This window comes from Pollicipes pollicipes, unplaced genomic scaffold (genome assembly GCF_011947565.3).
Source record: "Pollicipes pollicipes isolate AB1234 unplaced genomic scaffold, Ppol_2.1 Scaffold_7231;HRSCAF=8579_pilon_pilon_pilon, whole genome shotgun sequence".
Lineage (NCBI taxonomy): Eukaryota > Metazoa > Arthropoda > Thecostraca > Pollicipedomorpha > Pollicipedidae > Pollicipes > Pollicipes pollicipes.
The window spans coordinates 2896729-2921667 of record NW_023597034.1 but is presented as its reverse complement, the minus strand read 5'-3'; the positions used below and the strand labels follow the sequence as shown (position 1 = coordinate 2921667).

Genomic DNA, 24939 nt, shown 5'->3' with positions numbered 1-24939 from the left:
CAACGAACTGAACGATGGGATGCACTGGGGGAAACGCGCTTGACTAAGCCCTAGCAGGCAGTGTTTCCGACTGGGCCCGACCCAAGGTGGAGCCCAGTTTTCAGCCCGCGTTTTCAGCCCGACCACTGTGGCCCCTACCCAGCTCTCGCCGCCCGTTTTCGGTGACGAGCCAGCCAGATGCCGCCGCGCCGCCGGGATTACGGCACCGTTGGAACTGCCGTCCAAGAGCCGGGCAGTTCCGCAACCGGTGAGACCCGAGCCGTCGCCGCGCCGCGCCGCACGGGTCTGGGGCGCAGCCGCCCGGCTGCCGCTGCCAGCGCGGGGCGCGGCTGTGCTGCCCGACACCGCACTGCTGGCCACCGTCGCCACGCTGCGCCGCCCGGCTGCCGCTGCCAGCACGGGCCGCGGCTGTGCTGCCCGACACCGCACTGCTGGCCACCGTCGCCACGCTGCGCCGCCCGGCTGCCGCTGCCAGCACGGGCCGCGGCTGTGCTGCCCGACGCCGCACTACTGACCAGCCCGAGGTCGGGCCGGCCCCAGGCTGGCCAGCGCGAAGCCATGCCGGCGCGCCTCCGGGTTCACGCGGCTGTGGCCACGCACGTGTCTACGCGGCTGGGTCATTGCGGACGCTTCTGGCCGCCTCTGCCACGCCGTCCCACTACCCCGCCCTCCACTCGCAAGTGACCGGTGCCCGACCGTGGTCAGCGGAGCCATCTGGTGGCGTCACGAGATCGGCGGGCGCCACACGCGGACACGTCGCTAGAGAGCTAGCACGAGTTAATCACAGACTGGTGCACGTTGTCTCCAATGTATTCGTTTCCTGTAAAGGACATTCATTCCCAGCGGACGTCACCAATCGATTTGGAGAAGACCGCGAGTGGCAACGTAAAACGAGCCGGCCGACAATCAACACAACGATATGTGTACAAAGGAATCGCACTAGTTTCCACGGGGTCGGCGCCCAGCAAACGAAAGGACTGGCGCCGAGCAAGTCCGGCCGCCGCAGCGGCACTCCCGCCTGGCGAGCGGCGCCGCCCAAAGTACACCGCACAGGTCGTGGCCGCGAGCCCTGCACGATTCCACACGGGCCGATCGCCGCCGCAACAGCGCCGACCGGACGTCCCGCCCGCCCGGCAGCCAGCTGCGCCTACTTGACGAGGCGGCGCGACGGCTCGCTGGCGGTGGGCGGCGGCGGCGGGCCGCGCTTGTCCAGGTCCTCCAGGTAGGCCACGATCATCTGCTCGCGCTCCTCGGCGATCTGGTCCAACTGCAGATAGCGCTTGTCCTTGCGCAACACCTCCAGGATGTCCTTCATGTGCTGGTCATTGTCGGTGATCTTCTTGAGCGACTCGTGCGTGATGATCTTGGTCTCCTTGAGCAGCTCGCGGAAGTCGCTCTTGGCCACGACCATTTTGTCCTTGAGGTATTCGCGGTACTCGCGCTCGCATTTCTGCCGGACGGGGCCACAGTGAGGGCTCACGCTTTCACAGATTTCGCAGCAGCGGGGTGACACGCGACGGCTGAGGTAACGCTCTGTAATTCAGATTGCAGCGGGGATATGCAACTTGTCTATCCTACAATCGCATGACTTCAGCAGCTCGACGATGATGATGATTTGGGCTTTGGGGCGCACCGACTACGTTGGTCATATGGCGCCCATGACCTAAGCAGCTTACGCGCCCTTAACCACCAAAACAATCGGTCATATGATCAATAAGGACCACTGCTGCCCGAACCAGAAACGCAGGAGACAAAGCGTGGAGACTGGCGAGAATGCAAAAACTCGCTGCGTTGTTACGTTTGGAACCGCGACTCGGGGAAGCAAGGTGCGCGGCAGGGCAAATGCCTCCGTTTCAGCGTCAATGCACCATCCCATTACACTATCGCTCGCCACCACACTTTTACCGGGCCAATTCAAGCTAGTAGAACAGCTCAGAGCTTAGGAAAGGACTCGCAGTATAGCTGTGTTGGCGCGGCCAACGGTACGAAGGGAAAACGTTACGTACTCTGTCACTGGAAGAGAACTTCGAATATCGAGGGTCGTCTTTCATCTGCTTCTTAACATCCTTCCAGGACGATGCGAGCTCCACGTTCAATTCGTCCAGAAGTTCTCTGTAACATAAAGTCACATTTTTACACAGAACTGAAAGCCCACGAGACCCAAACGTTGGGCTAACTTTCGACACCTGCCCGAAGCGCGAAAGTTATATTAAACATGATATAAAAATCACACCAGCAACGGACAAGTTAAAAACAAAGCACAGATCATCGCCAGATAATGAAAACACGCAAGGCGCCACTAAAACGCACCGAAAAGTTGCCAGTCTTGATTTGCCCGAGCCGCGGAAGTCCTGTGCAGGCAGGCCCACCTACCTGAACTTCTCCTTCTTCTTCTTGGACAGCTGTTCGATGTGCTGCTCGAACAGCTTCTCCTTCTCGTCCTTCTCGAGGCTGTCCATCAGCTGCCAGCGGTGGTCCTTCTTGAGCAGTCGCTTCGCCTCGCGCCACGTGATGTCGGTGGTGCGCACCAGGTCCGCCAGCACTGCCAGCATATGCTGCACGGCCTCCGCGTGTTTGTGCTGCTCCCGCTCCTGCCGGCGCACGGGTGGCCGCGTCACAATCGCCGCCAGCCGCGGTCTAGTCAGGCCAGGCGCCCCACGCGCCGCGCGTGGGGAGGCGTGACGCAGGTCGGGAACGGCGTGGGGCACGTGCGCGGGGTCGGCCCACCCGTCGCTGAGCAGCGCGCCAGCGGCGGGGGTTACTGCTGATGGGGGTTTTGGAGCGTGCAGACTGAGGAGGTCATATTGCGCCCACAGCGGCTGAGGTGCCGCCACATGCCGCCGCATCAGTGGAGTCAGGACGCCCAGGAGCGCGCCGGAGGGGCGATGAGGGAGACGGCGACAACCACACCCCACGGTATCCATGCCCCACTCCACACACAGGCACGGGCGGTGACCAGCAAGGCAGCCGCGAGCAGACGCTCGCATGATGTGCACGCGAGACATCAGAGCTGACAGAGGGCGTCCGTGGACGTTGACGAAGGCGGGCGCTGCGCCGGCCTCTCGCCGCGGATCGGCCGCCGGCGCCCACCTTGTCACGGTCGCGCAGGTGTTCGGCCAGCGTACGCTGCACCTCCTTCTCGCGCTCCCGCAGCGACGCCTCCACCCGCTCGCGCTTCTCCCGCTCCTCCGTCTCCTTCTTCTTCCGCTCCTCCTCCTCATCAGAGTCCTGCCGGCGGTCGGCGGTCGTCAAGCGCTCCGCGGTGTGCCACCACACCGCGCGCCGGTCAATGCGCTGCAGTATGGGTTGGGCATGGTGGCGCATGTCGTCATGACCTTCTCGCTAGAATCAGCAATTTTCTCGCTAGAATGGCCAATTTCCGGCAGGCTCCCCTCGCCAGGTCACCCGCAGTTCCATCCGATGTTCAGACGCGTCTCGCTTTGCTCGGGCTCGCCACGGCATCGCGGTTCTGATGAGTTCGTGCGAATACACCGCACGTCCAGAATCCACGCGTCAACCGTGAAACGGCAGCAGCCTACAACAGACTCGGTAAGAAAAAAACGCGTCACCACGATTTGCCGCTGCCAGGCCTCGCCCATAGAAATACCAGGTCACGGATTGACGGCGGAAAGAATGGCGTGGACTATATTATAACTCTTCTATAAGAAGTCACCGGTTGTCACTAATTGCAAGAACGGTGAGCATAGGTGAAATGGGGGAGGGGGTGGGGGCCTCAAGAATATTGTTGATCTGCCTCCCACCTGTAAACGCTGTGCCACATTGTTTCTGATAATTTAGTCAGACACGAAAAACGTAACAGACACGGTGAGAAGAGATTTGTTACAGGAACAAGCCCGCATGGGCTTTGACTTTATTTTCGCGTCAACCAGCAGAAAATCTGTGTACACCCAGATTCCGCAGCCCCGCTCGGCGGCGACCTGCCACCGGTCAGCGGTCGGCGCGCTCACCTCGTCCGTCTTCTCGCCGTCCTCGCGCGGCGCCCTCTCGGCCGCGTCGGCCGGCTCCTGGCTGTTGCGCTCGCCGTTCTCGCGATGGCCGTCGCCGCTCTTGCTGCGTCGCTCCTTGCTGCGGCTGCGGCTGGCACGCTTGCGTTTCTTCTCCTTCTCGCGCCGCTTCTCGCGGCGCCGCTCCTCTTTCAGGTCGTGCACGTGGTCGCGGAACCAGTCCTCGCGCTGGCCGCTCGACTCGACGGCCCGGTAGCGCGCGTCCGAGTCCAGCCGCTTCTTGACGTCCGACCAGTGCGCGTGGTGGTTCACCAGTTTGTCTTCGCGCAGCATAGTGAAGAAGTCCTTCTTCACCTGGGAGCGGAGCGGCCGGTCACCGGACGCACAGACCCGCAGCACACACACACACATACACACACACGTCCCGCAAACCCGACCGCCAGCGGCTGTGGACGTGGGCGGGTCAGAGCTATCAGCCGACGGCCGGTCCGGCGCGGCCAGGGGTGAGGAAGGAGGTGTTGCCGCCGCCGCCGCGCGCCTGGCGAGAGGACACCAGTTAAAGCAGAGCTGTGAAGGGGAGGTCAACACGGCCGAATCCGGGCATACGCCCCGGTCATAGCACAAGGTCGTCTAATGCAATGTTACTGCGTCGTATAGATGCAAGAAGACTGACAGAGAAAAGCTTCAAACGTCTCAATTGGCTGTCTGCGTGCAGCACGATGTGCAAACTTACTTGGTCATTTGCATTACTAACGTTGAAAAGAAAAATAACAAGAACTGTAGGCACTACCACACACCTTAGCCGCTCTATGCATTTTATTGGGCACACAAGGCAATTCGACGTCACTTTGCGGCAGGGCAGAGGGCCGAAACCATTGCTGGCCGTCAACACCCACTGCAATTGTAATGTTTCAGACATAAATCAACAGCACGCTGCAGCCAGTGAACTCACTGCATGTACCGATCACGGCAGCTTTAGTGGGTCGTCGTGGCGAGTGGGGCTGGATGCCGGCCGTCGGGCGGGAGCTGCCTCCCTCCCCGCTGCCCCACACCCGCATCAGACGCCCCTCCCCCCCCTTCCCTCCTAAACACACGCACACTTATAAGAGTGCCGCAGCAGTGATCAAGTAAGGAAACGATCGACCCTCGCTAACACTCTGCAACACATGCAACATGGTGGCACGCTAAGCACGCGATCGCCAGAAAGGCATCGCTGCCGGATGCTTAGTATGCGACCGTTTCCACTTAACCTTTACACTTCTGGCTTTTCTATCAACCTCATGCCGCGATGTCGCGAGTGTACCCGACCCCCCCCCCCCCCCCCCACACACACAAACCCACACAACCTCGCCCCCACTGCGACTGACGACCAAAGCAGGCGCCTTCCAATACAGCGCCACTGGGAGGAGAGCTGGGGTGGAGGGCGACACGGGACCGCGGCGCTCCGGCCCGACGGCTGGCACCTAGCCCCAGCGGGCCAGCTGCGGTGCCCGGGGGTGCGGTCACCTTGGTCGGACGGGCGCTCCGAACCGACACGCGGGCAACACGCGGCGCGCGCGCGGCCGCCACACACAGTGTCTCTGCCCTGGCGACGTGCGGCCACAGCGTTACGCAGTCTGCTGGTCAGATGCCCACGTTTCAATTTCAGCACGAGATTAGGTCAACGGCAATGCTATTTCCACGTGAGGCGTCGGCGTTGACGGCCGAGATCAATGAACTGAGATCCATGAGCCTCCCGGGCAAAAGGGATATTGCTCAAACAAGCTGTAGTTAGTAATTATGTTAAGTGCAATGGACTGCTTAATTAAATTCTCCTGCCTGATGAGCCAACAAAACGTATATTTCAGCAGTCACAGGCTAGCTAGACGGTGATTGGACTGCCCAGGCTAGCCGACGTTCCCGAACTGCGTGTGAGCTACCGCCCCATTCCAGTGTGGGCGTGGCGCGCCGCGGACCAGCGGGGCGTGGTGCCCTGGGCCGCGGCCGGCGGCCGGCTCCCCTGTCCGGGCAGCGGCTCCCGCCCGTACGCACGCCCCCGTCCCTCCTGAATCGGCACCATCCGCCGCAGCCGCGCGGTTCCGGGGAGCCGGCCGCCGTCCACCAACACACATACAACACACATAGACAAACACAAAGAGAAAGAAAAAGAGCATCACCTAGCGACACGCGGCCGGGCGTGCGCGTTACGTTACGTTACGCCCGTGTGTCTGTCGGCGCGGACAGTGTAACAGCACGCGCGTGGACAGGTCAGCGACGCCGCTCAGCCGGCCGGCAGGGGGCGGCGCCGTCTGCTGCTGGGCCAGCCGACGCCGCCGTACTGCAAACAGCTGAACATGTGGGCCACCGAGCCGGACAGGCGGCACCCGCCGGCCAGCGCTCCGCGCCGCTCAGATACGACTGATGCACGCGCGACTTTTGGCGAGGTGAGCACACACGGGCGAGACCGGTGTGGCAGCGTGAGACAAAATACGCACGAGCAGTGATACAAAGCGACGTGGCCCTGAAAGGTGGTCTGGAAAGGAGGTGGTCACGACTACGAACATCGACGCGGCATGACAAGGCCGTCCGCCGCGGACACGTCACGATGATGCGATGTCGCGATAGGCACGACACTGCAGATCACGCGCTCAGCTGTTGTTTAGGGATAGCAAGGCTACGTATGGTTTAAGTGGGTTTAAAATTGTCTCGATTATTGTCCGTCAATGAAAAAAATGGTCGAAACCATTGACGCTAATTATTATCATGTTCACATCGAGCAATGGCAGGTGGCAAACAATGATCATATCCTGAAAAGGGAACAAAGTGATCCATGGCAACGAAATAGCGGCGCGTTCAAACACCATGCGTACATACAACACTAGTAAACATAAATCGTCGTTCATGACTTTTGGCAAAGTAATTGCACATTCAGGTGTCACAAAAATATGTCCTAACTTTGGAAAGAATGCCTCATATCAACTTTTACGTCAAATATAACTTCAGCGTCAACCCGCTATGCCACACAACCCACGGGCATGTTTCATGTGGCTAAGGGTCAAGTGGGTAGCTTAATCTCCCTTTTACAAGCGGGGCATGGCTTGTTGGTCAACGGTCAACCGCATCGTGCAGGCATACACAGTACATACAGTGCACGGTTTGCATCACTGCGAGACAACGTGCGGCGATTCACCGGACATGTGACGTTCGGTTCCGGGTCACGCCTCCCAGCACACTGCACATGGCGTTTCGCACATGCATCAAGCAGCTGTTCAAGACTTACTGTCAGCACTTTAGCCAAACTCGCGTCACCAGCAGCCTCCGCGGACCGACGGTCCGTTACGTTACGTTACGTTACGTGACGCGCCGTTACGTTACGGAGCGTGTGCGTCAGGCGGTCGGCAAGCGTACCTGTTCGCGTTTGGCGGCGCGCTCCTCCTTCTCCTTGCGGCGAATCTCCAGCAGGTGCTCATTGAAGAGGCTCTCCCTCTCGCGCATCTTCTCCACACCGCGGAAACGCTCCTCCTTACCGTACTTTTGGGCAAACTCGCTGAACGACGTCCTGTCGGGCACGGCCGGCGGTCAGTCGGCGGCCGCGGGAGGACCGGTCCCACGACGGTCGCCATCACTGGACACACGGCGCGGCCAGCCGGGCCCGCGCGCGGCAGCAGCCGGCAGCCCCAACGCAACGTCAAAAACAGCAAGATGATGGTGAGCACTGTCGTTTCAGGGCGCACGACTGCAGCGGCCATTTCGCGTCCGCAGCAGGAGCAGGTTAGAAGCATAACACGCATTGGAGTTCACTTTACACCCATCTGCTAACTCAACATCCCGCCGGGGAGGCCGGCATGCGGCAGCGCTCGGCCGCGGGGCGGTGGCGGCGCGCCTGCCACGGCCGTCAGGTGTACTGACTTCCCGCTGAGGTCCGACTCCTGCAGCAGCTTCTTGAACTCCTCCTTGCTCTGGCGCATCTTGTTGCGCTTCTCGCGCCGCTCCTCCTCGGCGCGCTCCTTGACGTATTTGTCGAACACCTGCTTACGCTCGCGCGACGTAAGCAGCAGGTAGCGCGGGTCGAACACGATCTTGTGCAGCTCCTTCTCCCACGTGCTGAACGCCGACACCTGCCCGGCGGTCACATGGCGGGGTTAGCGGTGCGGGTCGAGGGGGAGGGGGAGGGGGAGGGGGAGGGGGAGGAGCAGCCAGACCGGAGCGGGTGCGGACGCAGGCTCCGGCTTCCCGCACAACACCACAAACTCCCTGAGGAAGACTGGCCGACTCATGGCGGACGACACTCTTTGATACCCTTGATCCAATCTGGGGGCTCCAGGCCGCCGCTAGCAAGCCCGGCGCTAAACCCATCCACCCTTCTGCGACACCCGCACACCAGACCACGGCCGCCGTCCGCCGGACGACCAGCCTCACACCGGAGAGACGGCGAGCGCTCGCGGAGACTCCACGCCGCCAGGACCGGGCGCCGCGCCAGCCTACCTCCTTCTCCGCCAGCATGTCCCGGAACTGCTTCATGCGGATCTCGAGCGGCACGATGGCGCGCTCCCTGGCGGCGCGCACCTCCGCCTCGATGGCCGCCTCCTTGCCCACGTCGATCTTCTTCGGCGGCTCCTCCTTCACCTCTGCAACGGCCCGCGTTCAGCGCTGAGGTCAGGGTGCGGCGCGCGACCAACACAGCAACGCGCGGGGCGACTGACCAGCACAACGGCACCTCCGCCTGGGACCCGTCTGTCGGAGATAATCATCAGCTGGGCACGCCGCGCACCAGTGCCCACAAAAACGGGCAACATCCCGACAAGCTCGAGGTCAAATCGAAGTCCTTAAGACATCCGCTCTAGAAAACGCACCATCCGCCAACTGCACGTTTACTTCACGACCCATCGGCACCCGGCGCGGTTGCTGCAGGCGGCCCAGCTCACGCACGCACCCTTCTTCGGCTCGTCGGGCTTGGCCTTCTTGCTGGGCGGCTCGCCGGTCTCCTCCTTGGCCTCGGCCGGCTCCTGCTTGGGCGGCAGCAGCATCTTGTCGACGTCGGCGCGGCCAGCCAGCTCCTCGGGCCGCTCCCAGACGGAGGTACGCGACGACGGGTTGTAGAAGAACACGCGCCCGTCGCCCGTCCATACCACGCACCTGGCCCGCAGAGGGCGGCGTCAGCCCCGGGGAGATACCACTCGACGAGACAGAGCAACGGGCGCCCTCGGGGACAAAGGGCGGACAGGGCGTGATGCCAACTCTACGGGAATGACTGCAACGACCAGTATGTCACGCTGACATGGCATGGACCCCGACAGTCAGACTTATGATGCATCATTTCCAAAGCGTTGTCAAATGTTGTCACAGCTCACCCCTGAGTCTACTTCTAATCATCTTATTCCAGGCATAAAAGCCTTTCGGCACGTAAAAACGCGCGCAAGACTATGGAAGAAAACGTAAAACATAAGACTGACGACCGTTTGCAAAACGGTGCAATTTTTGCAAAACCACATTCTAACCACTTGGAACAACAATCCTCCGCGCCACGTTAGCCAGTTCCTCGGCGCTACACGCTACCCGACCCTCCTGCTTCGGTGACAGACCAGCCCCCTGGCGGCGGCGGTCCTCAGCACGCGCGGCCGGCCACTCACCAGGGCGAGCCGGGCACGGGCGTGGAGCTGACCGGCCGGCTCTTGTCCTCCTGTTTGGCCGGCGCCGGCTCCTCCTTGGTCTCGGAGGCCGAGCGCGAGTCCTCGTCGTCGTCCACGTCCATGCCGTCGTCGGCCGACTCGCGGTCGTCGGTGGCGGCCGCCGGCGGCGGCTGCGACTGCGCCTGCAGCTGCGGCTTCACCTCAAGCGGCTCGGCCTTGACGTCGCCGGCGGCCACGGCGGCGGCGGCCGCCGCGGCCACCTGCTGCTGCGCCGCCAGCCGCGCCGCTGCCGCACCGGGTCATCAGAGTTCAGGCACGAGGGACGCATCCATGACGGCGAATTACATGAGATCGGGGTCGCTCCGGGCGAGAAACACACAACAGACATCTGCGGTAAAGATGGTGTTATCTTACGCGGTTGTATTGTGATGTTAATCGCATACGTGGAGACCCAACGTAGATCCAGCAGAGGTATTGCCGAAGGTTAACATGTCACATGTGAACACGGTAAACCTCACTTCCGTCTTTGACACCACCACAGCTTTTGGCCCAGCCTCGCTATCAAACCGACACAATCCGCGCGACCCGTCAATAAAAACGAGCGGCTTAACCCTACACATCGATGGCAGTGACGGAGGCACTAAGATCCCCGCGCCACCGGACTCGCGGCCCACTCCAGCCCTGGCGGTACATGGTACCCGCTGCCGGGGGGTGCCGAGCCGGGCTCCTCCGGGTACCGGGCGGCCGGACGCGGCGACCCACCTTCGAGATCGGCAATGGGCTGCGGCTTCACCCAGACCGACTGTTGCGACTTGGCGTTGTAGTAGTACTTGCGTCCGTCGGGCGCCGTGTGCTCGGTCCACTCGGCAGCCCTGGCCACCAGCTCCGGGTCCAGCTGGCGGGCGGGTCAGGCGGGCGGGTCAGGCGGCCGCCCGGCTGGCTCACCGGCCACAAGGGCGGGGCACGGGGCCGGCGCAATGCCCCGCCCCTGAAGCACGGTCTACACGGCTGGGCACGGGTTGGGAACACATGTGGATGGCGCCCCCGGGCTGAGGCCGACGGCCACACTGCAGTGATGCTAGGGCTACGTGCGACGGAGCTCGTGAAACACAACGGCCTGTCAAAGGGGAGTCACGCCTTGGTATACCGAGACAAGCGCTCCGAGGTCTACCACAGCCGCGTCAGGCCAAGTAGTCACCACAGTCCACAGGAGCGCGACATCGCGGTCCTGGGGTGGGGCTTCCCGACCAACATAGGCCCTTGGGATACCACTTTATCACTGATCTGGAGCGCACAAGCAAGCCACTGACTGTGCAGCAGATGACAACCGAAAATGGCGTGGGAAGAGCAACTCGAAAACATTCACGTACATTCCAATGATACAGAAACCCACAGTTACTCGATTAGCAGAAGCCCAAGTGTTTAGCACATGCACACCTCCTGTCTGTCCAAAGCCCCCCCCCCCCCCCCCCATCCTCCCCCAGTGACTGACCGCCTCATTGCGCGCGCGGCGCCGACGCCCCTGCGGTTCTCACCTCCTTGTTGTCGACTGATGGTGCGCCCTGAATGACGGGCTGTGTGGGCGGTGGCATCTGGGTGCTGGTGGGCGGCGGACCGGTGCCGGGCGCCCAGCCGCCGGGCCCCGGCGGGCCGCCGCCGCCGCCCCACGGGCCGCCCATCCACGAGGGCGGCGGCATGTTGAAGGGGCCAGGCGGCGCGCTGCCGAAGGGCGGCGGGCCGCCGGGCACCACGGGCGGCGCGCCGCCGCCGGCCGCGCCCTCCGCGGCGGCGGCCGATGAGTCCGCTGCAGCGCGGGCCAGACACGGCATGGTCAGCGTCAGACCGACCGGCGCCCGGGCCGCACGCGCCCCGGCAGGCGCCACGGCTCGTAAGGTGACCGGCGGTGTAAGTCAGCGGCTCGCCACTGGTCAGCGTGGCGAGTATCAATCTCTTGACGCGGCGCTTATGCACACCAAAGGACATCTCACCACACAGCCTAAAAAAAAAAATGCCACGCCCGGGACACCGTTTCCAGTCGAGCTTAAATGCTGGGGTTTTCCGGATTATAGAACCTAGCAAATGTTGTAAATCTCCCAGCAGTGAGAGTGTAAACCCGACGTCTCGTCCGTCAATTTGTCATGAAACCAACCACCAAACACCCTACCCAATCCACCGAGGCCAGCCGGGTCGCTCCTACCTTTGTTGTCCGAGTCCTGGCTGTTGTCACCCTCGGCATCGCTCTCCGACTTGACCCTGTTGTGCTGTCCGGCGGCGGCCGCGGCGCCGCCCGCCTGCCCTCCCACCGACTGAGTCATCTGCTCCACCTGACGGAAAGCGTGTCGCTCACACCTCGCCCACCGACAGGCTGGCGCCCGACCCGCCCAGCAGGCACCAGAGGCCCGGGGGTGAGGACGGTACAGCGCCAGGTTTCCCGGCTCCGCTGGGGCGTGGGTTCTAGCCTATCACCGGACGTGTTGCAGACCTCATAATCGCAGCGCGGAGCTCCAATGCCTATGGTCATGGCAGTTTTGGGCACGCCACAACGCCAGAAAAACGAGTCAGCTCAAGGCTCGGTGCACCAGGCGGCCCACCATGAAACCCTCCGACACCACCCAGGACATGGTACACAGCGTCGCAGGAGGGCGTAAGGGGGCGGCACCACCACCCGCTGGCCGGGCCTCCACCACCCACCTCTTGCTGCGTGAGGATGCGCACGCCGTCGCCCTCCGGCTTGGTCCAGGTAGTCTCTCGCGACTGAGCGTTGTAGTAGTAGGGCTTGCCGTCGTCGTTTTTGGTCTCGACCCACACGTTGGCCAGGTTCATGCCACCGAACTGGGGCGGCGGCGCGTGCTGCGGCGGCGGCCCCTGGAAGGGCGGCGGACCGCCGGGCGGGCCCATCGGACCGCCCCAGCCCGGCGGCGGACCCATGCCCATACCCGGCGGAGGCGGGTACGGACCCTGCCGAGACGGCCGGCCGTCGTCAGACACGCTCGCGATCACCCGATGCGCAGCACACAGAGATTACACAGCTGATTAACAATGACCGGTGCGATGGACGTAGCTGGGATGGTTCCAACATACCAAAGATCAGTACGCTATTGGGAACATGTCTTTTGACGCGCTAGGGCAGGTTGCACATGTCACAGGTTCTTTGAGAGCAGCCAACAAACCGAAGAGCCCAAGCAACACGCAAATCAAACGCAGCCACTCGTGCCACGCTGCATTCCGTGCAGCCCCCACGGCTATCCGGCGCGCCGCGTCGCCCGGCGTCGGCCACTCACCATCGGCCCGCCCATCATGCCCGGATGCGGTCCCCAGTTCGGGTCGAACGGCGGCGGACCGCGGAAGGGCGGCCGCGGGCCGCGGAAGAAGGGCGGCGGCGGCGGGCCGCGCCACGGGCCGCGCGGCGACCAGGGCGGGCCGGGCGGACCGGGCCGGCCGCGGAAGCGGGGCGGCGGCGGACCGCGCCACGGGCCCGGCGGACCACCTGGCGGACCACCCGGCGGACCACCCGGCCGGCTGCGAACATGACACGGACCACGTCAGGGCTCGTGACGCGCCGCCGGCGTGCTGCCGACCATTCGCAGATAGGACAACTGCATGGGCGAACAGTACTGGGGAATGCTCGTGTGGCAATCTTGCTGGAGTGCAGGTCCTTCAATGGCAATGTCACATTGTGAGAAGTTGTATGAGGAGTGGTGCACCACTGCTACCTTTGCTACAATGCATTGTCCACCAATGGATCTTTGAATGGTGGAGTGCAACAGGCAGCATTTACAATGTTTGCCCCATTTTGAGCCCCCTTAAGACCAACATTGTGTATAACTTCTAAGGATTTCAGAGAAAGTTCCTAGCAAGCAGACAGCAAACAATTCAAATGAGGTAGTTGCACCTCTCTCTATAGGTAACTTAATGGTTTGGTAGGCCAGGTCCTTTTGGAACAATTAAATGTAAAAATCAACAAATATGATGTCTTCTTGGGTAGCACATCATCCAAAACTAATGCTGTTACCATCTGAAAGCCTGCTATATGATCTTAAGTTTAAAGGAGAAACATTCATTATGTGGCATTAATGCATAAAAGAGGTAACAGACGGACAAGCCTGTGTGCCTATTGTGATGGCCTGAGTGCAAAATATGGACTCAAAATGAAGCAGAAGATAATCATTTACAAGTGAACAAGGGATTCTTTTATCTTGCAATCCACAGCAGTGTGACTCCTCTCAGCCACAGTCTGAGATGACACCATTTAAGTTCTGTCAAGCTAATCTAAATCTTCAGCAAGATTGACCTTAGGTAACTACTGGCCTTTGCCATGCAGCCATCATCATTAGGGCTTTAAGACACACTAGACTACTGTTTTATCATGTTGCCTCCCTCTCCCCCTTGCAGGAAGGGCTGGCACTGCAGGACATCAAGCCTGGTACCTCTGGTCTACCAGATGTGCAGAGGTGCACACAGATATGTTAACTGCTATGCTATCTGCATCCCTTTGACATGCGGTTTGCACTAGCTGTCCCAACATAGAGCGATGGAAATTTGAAGGCAAGCAACTAGCTGGGCTGAATACCTTGGACTTAAACACAATTAAGTCAGTTCATCATTTTGATAATTTGCTGGTGTCTACTCCAACTCCTCCTGTCTAAACTGTTTACTTGCCTTTGTGTAACAATTAGATGACTGGTCCCAACACTTCACCAGAGTATGTTTGAAATATTTCTGATGGTAAACTCCTGTGAGGATGCTGCTTATCTTGAAGGATGCTGAATTATCTATCCACAAGTAACAGTAATCCAACTGTAATCAATAGTGCATGTGCAAATGGTTGAACTATAGAAGGTAATTCTTTAAACATGATCATAACTAATCAAGTCTCTAAGACTGAACATCATATATGTTAAATTAAGCCTGGAAATAAAAGTGCATGAGTCATCCTATCATGTTGATGCCACCCTCATCAACAACACTCCTCAACCCTTTGCCATGTGACCTCAGGTTAATTGAGACTTCTCTTTTTCCAGCTTAAATATCAAGATATAAATATGCATTTTTATGAAACCACTAGGGAAGTGGGGGGCACATGGCCCTGTACCCTGCTCCAAAGTATGATTTTCTCTCCTGTAATGTTGCCTTAACAATTGATATTCTTCACTTTTCCTGATTTACATATATCATTTCAGGTTGAGTTCACTACCCTGGACTGCAGTCTGAGCCACAAATCTTGAGAGCACACACTGGAAAAGGCTACATACACCATGGTCTGGCAAAAATTATTCCATTCTCCCACATGGCCATTTGAAGATGTTGCTCTGTATCTGGCATATATGTAAGCCATACTCTGATGTTAAATTACACTGATTTTGAGCTTGTTTAACTTCAATCAGCAATTGACATATTTGGGAGTACTTCATATCAGAACAACTGCTACATTTCAACTCAACACTGGCTCTCCATGCACTGAAATTGTTGGGACTACACTAAACTTATGGCAGCCACATTTTGAGTACACAGGGACCATAATTTTTGGCAACATTTTACCACTACACTAAACCTAACATGGTCAGCTTAGCATGTATTTTGTGCTGCCTAGGCTGCAACAGTCAGGACAGTTTGCACCCCATGGCATCTGCCAACAAGGTCTTGTTGGAGCAGAGGTGGGGCACAATTTCTAGTTTGGGGTGGCACATCAAAATTTTGTGGAACAAATTAATGAAATGGAGCACCAAGAATATCATTAAATGTTGTGACATATTCATCCGGTATGATAATACAGGGACTTAACTGATAATTCATTAACTGCACCTGAAGGAAAAGAAAGGGTAGTCAAGGTTAGCAAAACCTGTCCCACATGGGGCAGCTAACTGCCACATTTTAGGCATGATCTTGTCTACCTTTAACATCTCACTGGTGTTTGTCATGGTTTGTGGACTGGAAGCCAGGTAGCAGTACAGGCAAACATCAACTCTCCAGAGCGCACATAAGTCCAACACTTACGGCGGTCCTCGACCCCAAAACCCTCCTCGCATAGGTCCGTTAAAGTCAGGACCAGGCCCATCATCCATTTGATCCATGTGATGGCCGGGACCACCATTATGAGGCTCCGACTCAGGCGGTTCTTCCCTCTGTTCATTCTTGGCGGGGATGTCCTGCTGTCCAGGCGATGACGCCTCATCTCCATCAGCCTGCTCAACGTCCGCCATTTTCACGCTTTTACTTGTCCAAACACAGTACGATGTCTGGACTTGTGGACAACGAACGCAGCACACAACTACTGGCGCGGGAACCCAGCTCACACCGCCAACACGCTGGCAATGGCGGCCGCCGACTCAGAAAAGTACGCATGCGCATTGGGCTTGAAAAATGACGCTACTAAATATTAAATACTTTACTCCACTGCGGCCAATAGTTTTAGATATAAAATTTATCCCCTGGCCCCACTTTGTCTACAGAGTAAGCCGAAAAATGGCTACGTCTCCGTCAAAGTTGGAAATTCTAGAGCCTGAAAAGTTGGCTGAGAAGGAAACCACACTTCTGCTGTGTAGGACAGGAACAAAGTTAGTCATGAGCGTTCTGGGTCAACAACGTACTCTGAGTTATTCAGTTTAACATCCCAAACCTTTGAGTGGATTGTGACCAGGAATGGACGCGGGAGGGGGGGGGGGGGGGGGAAAGGGCATGTGGTCATGCCCCTGTTGGGCCCTATGAGGCTTTGGTGCCTCAAGAAGGCACCAGAATGTGTGGTGAAGGGGCACTAAAACCTTCACTCCGGAGCCCCATCACAACCTGATTTTCCAGGGACAGCACAAAAGGCTCCAAACATTCATTCTTAACGGTCGTTAAGTTGCGGGGCATAACAAATGTCTAATCTCCCACCCTAATGAGACCGAAGATTCTATCATTGGACGAGCGGGCACCAAACCAAAACCTTTAGTGTGGGGCATCGATAACCTCTACTTTCAAGGGGCATAAAATCTAGGCGGGCGATTTACAGGGCCCAGGATCATCATTTTCAAGGGACGCAAAAGTCCAGGAGCACCACAATTTATGTGCCTTTCCCTCTGACGACATTCTTGATAGGCCTGTCCGGCGAAAGGGGACCAATTTTTTTATTATTTCGGTTTGTCATAGCATTCAGCTTCCAGAGGCACCTCATTCCAGTTGGCGCTATAAATGGTTCCAATGCCTTCATTTCACAATGAAGAAAAATGCCGAGTGCATCACAAATGACTCCAAAATAACAATTTCACGAAGAACCAAGTTCCAAAGGCACGGCCATGAAGGGCGCACGTGGTGCTGGGGAGCGTGCCACATCCCCCTCCCTGAGGTCCTTAGGTCCTCAGGTCCCGAGGGGCCCTTTGGGCCCACTGGAGCTGACGATCAAGGACCCGATCGGAGGGTCCAAATGGCAAGCCAACTGTCAATGGCAAGTCAACTGATGCCCGATGCCTGAAGTCCAACCTGGAAGGCCGGACCCCCATATGTGTCAGAGTACCTCTTGCAAAGATCAGAGGCCCCTTAGGGCAGAGAGGGCCTCTTCATCAGTTAGCTGACTGACACCACCAATGCCGAATGCGGTCTGCTCTGTGCTGGTCTGCGCCCCGGATGGCCCCTTGCCCAAGCAAAGGTAAGGTCGGGGCCTGCCAATGTCAATTAGAAGGCCTCTTACACTGCTCGGGGCCCCTGAAACAACCAAGGATCTCCTATGCCAGTCAGGGATCACAGTGTCTAACAGTGCACCCTGTGTTGGCAACGAGCCCCAGGTCAGCCAGAAACACATTTGCTAAATGCGGACAGAGAGAGGGGACCCCGAATGTCAAAGGGCCTCTCGCACTGGTCGCGTCCTCTCGACAGTATGAAAGAAGACCTGCGAGATGACGATGCGGGGACTTACATCCACAGTGGGACAATGGAAAGTCCCTGTGTCTGTCGGAGGCCCCTGTACCGAACAAACGGCCCTCCGCACCGTTCGAACTATAGGCCAACAAGTCGAACTGGTGTCTTGGTGTCAATTATTGGACTCCCCGTGTCGATCCTTTAATCTTTTTGAACGCGTGAGGGACGCTGCGTTTCCAGATGTCCCGGCCGGGGAGCCTGTCACATCAAGAAGGGGAACGGTGTGCGATGCGTCCCTCTGACAGCCTTCGAAATCCACCAGGAGGTCATTGCCCCGTAATCGCCAGAATGGCAGCTGCTGGGGACCACGGGTTGGGACGAAATGTCCTTCATCTCAAGCCAATAATGGACCCTCTGCTGGTCAGACTGGGGTCTCTACAGGTCAGTATGGGCCCTCCACGGCCAGTAATGGCTCATCTACAGGCTAGAATGGTCACTCCACATTCAGTAATGAGCCCTCTACAAGCCTGAATGAGTCCCCACACATGCCAGATGGACCCTCTGTAGTCAGTAATAGCTCTTCCGCGGGCCAGAATGGGCCTTATACGGGCCAGAATGGGCCTTGTATGGGCCAATGTTGACCCTCCACAGTTAATACGCGCTCGGGAGGGGGGGGGGGGTAAAATGGACCCCCCGAAGGTTTCCCGAAATGGTTTCCGGACTAGATGCACATTGTAAAGTCTCTGACCTATAGCAGGTCAAACTCAGGCCACAGTTTCAGCGAAGGCAATTCTAGGGAATTGTTCAATCTGATGCAACAACTGAGTGTTTGACGAAGCCATACATCTCTGAAATGCTTTCTTATACAACACAAATATTGAATGGGCAAATAACGTCGACCGAAGGTCAGGTATGAATGTCAGGTCCAGGTCAAAACCAACCTGTTGTATTTCTTTAGGGCTTGCCGTATTGGATTGTTTCTGGTGCTCGTTTCGAATTTATTGATAGCAGGAACCGCATTATACATCTTTCACTGACTTGCTAGAGGTCAAAATAGATCATTGACTTCAGATGACCCAGATCGACATTTCGTTTTTTAGGAACATACTGCCTGGCGTAATCCTTGTTGCTTATTCGAATGCAAAACTAAGAGCAGTCTTGTATGTTTTTGGTCACCATGGCCTTCAAGGGGCCAAACAGGGTACGTGACCTTAAGTGAGCTCGTGACCCTTTGCTTAGAAGCAGCTAACTGGGTTCTGGGGCACTTTTGAGACCAACCTGGAATTTGACCTTGTTTGACCTTATTTAACCTGAAGATCATAACCTGGGGGCCTCAAAATTTGTTCTAAGTAAGTTTACATACAGGTTAACACCCTGTAAATTTGGTGTCTCTAGCTTGCTTAGTTCCGGAGATCTCAGCGGGGGGGGGGGTCAAATTGAACCCCCACCCGAGTGAAGGGTATCTAGCCGGCCACACGGGCACGTGCTAATAAAAGGCCCCCTAAAGGCCAGAATGGACCCTCCAGTAAATAGTGGCCTATCTTTAGGTCAGAATAGGCACTCTGCAGACTCGGAAGTACCGTCTCCTGGGCAAAATGGTGACTAAATAGGCAAGAATGAACCATCGACGGGTCAGACCAGAACGGACTTTCAGGCTTGCTTAATCCATTCGCAGCTCAGAATCGGCTAATAACGTGCCAAAAAGGACCTTCAAAAGTCCCTCCAAGTTGAAGGAAGGGAGGGAGCGCCCCCCCCCCCCGCTTTCAAGTCGGGGAGCGAGCTGCCCCGTTGCTCTCTCCCCCCCTCCCCCCGCCCCCGCCCCCGCCCCGCCTTCCGCGTCTTTAACTACCCATTTCCTTAAACGCTTAATGGCGAGCCCAGATTCTCTGATTGTGTGGTTTTGCGTGGTAAACAACGCTAAGGAAGATGTCTAACGTTTCCGCAAACGGGGATTGAGCAAACTAACCTTGATTGATCATGCATGGTATCATTTTCTGAGCACGTTGTTTCACCCTTTGACCACCACGCAGCGCCACTGTCGCTATCAAGGAAATGGCCGCAGATGGCACACAACACAGACGAACGATAGCCAGAAGCTTTTGACTACACGCCACGAGCGTTCTCTGGCCCCACGTGCTTCGCGACACTACGGGCGTTGAACGTGACGATTCTGGCGAGCGACCGGACGCGATCCCTGCAGTGATGTGCTGGGAGTGAGGTTCGCTGAAGTCACCTGATGCAAGCTTTCAACGGGACACGTCTTTATTTCACCGTAAAGTATCTCATGGATGATCAGCAGAGTAAGACGCTCACAAATCACAGAAACGTAACTGTAATGCACGGCAATGAAAGCAACGGAATCGAGTGAACAAACGACAACGCACAATTAAGTAAAAATGATATGCCTCAACGAGCTAGCAACAACATATCAAAATGACTAGTCGAGTTGCACCTTCATGGAACGTTTCGTTCAGTGGAATGAATGGCGATAAATGCAGGTGTTAACACCTTTCATAACTGCAATAAAAATATGTTCTCTGAAATACCCGACACAAGTGGAGTTGTCATGCACTTGACATATCTCTATTATACGGAATAAATACTGAATTCTACTCACTTGAATACGACTCAATAAATACCCAATCATCCTCATAAATACCAAATAAATAGGCATAGATCCGCGACGTACCACACACATTTAGCTAATTACACGAAGGGGGAAATGTCAAAATGACTGGCTAATCGTTGAATGGTACCTTCTCTAATACTGGGGTAGCCGTCTAAGCAGGTTAAGGTCCTCCAAATACCAGTTACCAAAATACTAAATGTCGGATTTTTAGACACGCCATAGCAACAGGCACTTCACTCTCGTATCAGCACCAGTGCACACGAAGAAATACCCGCCCGCGGCGGCGCTGTTTGACTAGAGCAAACACTGTCTGTGCGGGCTTACTGAGTGCCGCAAGTCCAGTCCATTTTGACGTTCTGTAACGATAACCGGGTTGCCTCCGTTGGTCTCCAAGCGTCAGCCAAGTACGAACTGGACCGGCCTTTTTCAAGAAGGCCTTCATTTGCCTTCGTACCGGGCAGACTGACTGTCGTCTGTGACCTGCCAGCCCTGCCGTTCGTCCATCATAGGGTCGTCTGCTCCCTCGTCAGTGGACCAATCGTGAATAGGACGAGCCGTGCGTTCGGTCATGCGTTTGGTCATCGCTCTTCATGTAACTATCGGTGCACTCGTCTTCGCCCGCAAGTGTGCGGTGGTCGCCACCGTCCAGGCTTTCACATCTGATCAAATTTAGCGCGTTCTACAGCTTCACAGGCCTTCAGTGCGCCTCACAGTTGACCAAACCCCAGTGCGCTCCGCAGCTGCCCGACGCCTCATCGCACTCAACGGCAGGCCGAATCCCAGCGTAGGCTAGAGCTGGGTAAACCAGAATGCGTTTTGCAGCTGATACCACCAAAGCACGGGCACGGCGACCCTGAGCGCGCTCTACAGCTGGCCGAAGCCAGTGGACATGCGCAGGCCCGCCGGCGTCTCCTGCGCCACGATGGCGCCGTCGTCGGGCGCGAAGTTGAGTCGGTGCTGGATCCAGCGGCGGCGCGGGGTGCGCGGCGTAGCGCTGGGGTCGCTGGTGCGTCCCGGCTCGCCGCCCTCGGCCGAGAGCCGGCTCGACATCCAACGTCGACTCACGTCCGTCCTGCTGGTTTCCGACAGACGCCGTAGACGCACGCTCGGCACCGTCTTCGATACGAAGATCGGTGTCGACTCGGCGCCGCCGTCCGCCTCCGTCGGCTCCAGCTTCACCCGCTTTCGGCCGCGCTCGATGTCCGCCTGCAGCCGCCGCTTGTCCGCCTCGTTCTGGCGGAGCAGCTGCTGGATGCGCTTGCCCTCCTCCAGCTTGGCGCGCAGTATGGACCGCATGTGGTCGATGTTCGGCTCCGGGTCCCTCACGAAGGACCTGGCCTTCAGCGTGACAGCGTCGTCGAATTTGTGCGCGTTGGCGGCGATCTTGCGTCGTATCGTCGAGCGCATACGCTCGATGTCGATGAACATCTCAGTGAGGTTGACCTCTGGCTCCAGCAGACGGGCCCTGTCGTCATCCAGCTCCGAGTCCTCTGAGCCCCACGGGTCGCGCGTCGGACCCTCGTCCATCTGCTCGGCGTCCGGCGGCTCCTCCTTGACGACCACGCCGGCGCCGTCCGCGCTCGAGCCGGCCCTCGACTGGACCTGCTCGTCGGTGGCGATGGGGTCACGCGCCGGCTCAGCGTTGACCTCGACGCCGACCTCGGGCTGGAGCGCGCGCGCGACCGCCGGCGCGGCGTCGGCGTCGCTCTCCGACTCGGAGCTGCACGGCTGGTACGGCGGGTCGTCGCTGTCCTCGTCGCCGTCGTCCGCGACGCCCGCCGCGCCGTCCATCTCGATCTTGACGGTGATCTGCTCGTCGAGGTCGTCGAAGTTCTCGTCGGCCGTGTCCTCGGGCTCGCCCTCGGCCTCCTCGTCTGACCGGCCGGCCGGCGAGGCGGCGTCGGCCGGCTCCTCCGACGCCTCGGCTGGTCCCGGGCCACTCGCGCGCTTCCCCTTGCCGTGGTGAATCTCGACGTGCCGCATCAGCGCCACCTGTGTGCCGCAACCGACGCCACAGTCGATGCAGTGGAACGCCTTTCGGCCCACGTGCGTACGCATGTGGCGCTTGCGCTCGTCGTTGCGGGGAAAGCCCCAGCCACACACCTCGCACTGGTACGGCCGCTCGCCGGTGTGTATGCGCACGTGCACGCGGTGCTTGTGCCAGTGGCGGAACGTCTTGAAGCAGTACTGACAGGTGTATGGTCGCACGCCGCTGTGGTTACGCTTGTGCACGTACAGGCTTTTGGCATGCACGAACGACTTGTCGCACTGGTCACACTTGAACGTCGAGTTCTTCTCCATGTGCGTCTCGAGATGGAGCACCAGCGCCTCGCCATCGGGCAACCGTCGGTGGCAGACGCCGCAGAGACGTGACATCAGGTGCTGGCGACAGTGCGCCACCAGCGAGTACTTGTGCTTGAAGCGGCGCTTGCAAACGCGGCACTCGTTGTCGGCTGGGTCTTCCGGCTCGGGCGGTTCGATCACTTCCACGTCCAGGTCGGCGGGATCAGTGGCCGGCGGCCGCGGCCGCAGCGGCGGCGGCGCGGCCGCGTCGCGCCGCCGCCGTGCCGCTGGCTGCTGCATCACCATCACCATGCTCTTGGAGGCGTTCTGCTGCAGGATCGGCTGCAGACGCAGGAACGCCGTCTGGCTGAGCACGATCTGGCGCGTGTTGGCTGCCTGGCCGACCGGCGCCGGCACCGGTGCCGGCGCCGTGTGGCCCGCCATGTGCTGCAGTAGGGTGTCCAAGTCCTCGAACTTCACTGAGCAGACGGCGCAGGAGAGCGGCGCCGGTGACGTCATCACCTGGAACGGACGTGTCGCCGCCGGTCAGACAGGACGGGGTCATCGGTCGAGCGTGGAGGGGGAATGGGGAGGGGCTTCACTCTGTCGGGCTCGGCAGACCCCCTCCCCCATCTCGCGTGAGCACGGCCGTCTTGAAAAAGTGTTTCCAAAGTCTTTCGAAATCAATTTGCACCGTTCAAAGACCAGACTAATACGAATATGTTTAAAACAGCAACATGATTATTACACAGGTGAAACATACGGCCGAAATGCATTTTCGATGTACGAATCGATGCTCTAATGCAGTAAGGTGCTCATAGTCAAATGCATCAACATTTTCGGCCGCCCATTGACCGCCTTATGCTATCCGCGGGGCTGATACCACACGACTTATGGAGACTGCATCGCTATGCTGCGTCTTTTCTAACGTGACGGGCGAGCGTGCATGTTTAGAACGATGCTGCATGGTTTTTCGCAAATCTATTCTGATTGAAGGCTAAACATTTCCAGATTACCACGGGCTGGTCACGATAATGCAAATCGTTGACCCCTTCTCCATCCACAATATACGTTTACGGAGCACTCAATATCTTTGTAAAACCCAGAAAATTCTAGCAAAACCTTTCTATACTATTTGTGTAAAAAGAGTTCACTGAGTCATCGCATAACCACATCCCGTTATTTCCTCTTCTTCTTTTTTGGGTGAAGGAGTGGGGTAGGGGGGGGGGGTCTTCCACCATCAGTGGGCCTTTGTCAACGATGTATGCTTCTGATAGCAAAGCACGTCGGGGCCTGTTGCTGGCCTACCTAGAAGGACTGAACGAATTTGACCGCTATTTCACGTTCTATGTACAGCCTTGCAAGATCGTTCTCTTTTGTGCTGCGAAAACGGCACGCTGGTACCTTTCACTGTTCTCCGTCTCAGCACTCTGTCTGGGCGTTGTGCGCTCATGCTGCAGCGCGTGCATTCGTATTCAGCTGCCCGGGAAAACCGTTCAAACGTCTCCTTCAGCCATCGTTGCTCCAAATAACTAATCGGCGGTTTGTGAAGCCCCACTGAGACAAGCAATAGAACCGATCGCCATCTGTCCTCAGGCCAATGGAGCCGATGGACATTTGTTCGATGTCCGCAGGGCCGATGAAACAGTTTTCTGCGCCGGTCCCATACGCCGCCTTAAAATGAGCGCCGCGCGTACGGCGGCGGCTGATTGGTTGATTTGATGCAACGCATGGCGTTCGTCGGCCAATCAGGATGTCTCTCCTCTGGCAATATGTGTCAATCATTGCTCATGAAATGTGTGAGAGAGGCAGGCCATGAACTTATTGCTGTCAGCCTCCGAAGCCAAAAAGGGTAAGTCATAGCAAGGATGTCGCTGTGGATGTCTGTGCATCACGACTTGGCGATCGAATTTCAGTGCCAAGAAAATCTGAAAGATTTCATCTGATATCAAAGCAATCTCCTTCTCGGTGAAGGGCCGTCCTTAAAAGTTAAAGTACTGTGTACAACGACCACTGCTTTTGTAACCAAGACGGTATCATAATATGAAATGAGGTTGAAAATGTATTTATCTTACCACAATATCGCCCTTCAGTTGAATGTGCAGAAAGTTGAGAAGAATGCCCTTAACTTATATCATGTTTCCCTTCTCCCAGCATTTTTGGCTGCACGCTAATGATTGTGCAAGTCTCTAGCATTAATACAAACCCGATGAGGGGCGAGTACCACATGGCGGTACTTCAGTCTGGTAGTATTTTGTTCCCGACGTTACAGCTGAGAGCAGCGCGCTAAAGAAGTTATATTTCAGGTGCTCCATAGTTTTGATTAAAAAAAACGCTGTTCTGAATGCGAATTATTTCCCGCCCGCCTTGAGGAGAACATTGCTTAAAAGTTTTTTGGTGTTTCTAAGCAGTTTGAACCAAACATTTACTCCCCAAATTAACCCACCCAAATCATCTAACCATTCTCTCATTTCACTGTGGCGCGTGCCGCGGACGCGGCGGCGCCGCCGCCGCCGGTCGATAGACCAGCTGCCGGTACGTTGCCGGCCGGTTGGTCGCGCGCGGGTCCATCCCTCGGGCCACGACCGATCAATACGCACCAGCCGCGTTTAAAGGCTGC

The 24939-nt window shown here is 57.7% G+C and overlaps 2 protein-coding genes across 2 annotated transcripts; both read right to left on the bottom strand.

Annotated features, from left to right (window-relative positions):
* Positions 1-794: 794 nt before the first annotated feature.
* Positions 795-13020, bottom strand: LOC119109380 (transcription elongation regulator 1; the record flags this gene model as incomplete). Its single annotated transcript, XM_037232996.1, has 15 exons — positions 795-1450; positions 2007-2112; positions 2374-2591; positions 3091-3228; positions 3969-4319; positions 7353-7503; positions 7854-8062; positions 8430-8572; positions 8878-9080; positions 9575-9860; positions 10337-10469; positions 11110-11378; positions 11772-11898; positions 12266-12532; positions 12856-13020. Coding segments are annotated over 15 exons (3069 nt in total), but the record flags the coding sequence as incomplete, so codon positions are not given.
* Positions 13021-19651: 6631 nt separating this feature from the next.
* On the bottom strand, positions 19652-22546 carry LOC119109671 (zinc finger protein 668). Its single transcript, XM_037233394.1, has one exon. It carries the CDS (start codon positions 22410-22412, stop codon positions 20901-20903), a length of 1512 nt encoding a protein of 503 aa, XP_037089289.1. The 5' UTR covers positions 22413-22546; the 3' UTR covers positions 19652-20900.
* Positions 22547-24939: the final 2393 nt, after the last annotated feature.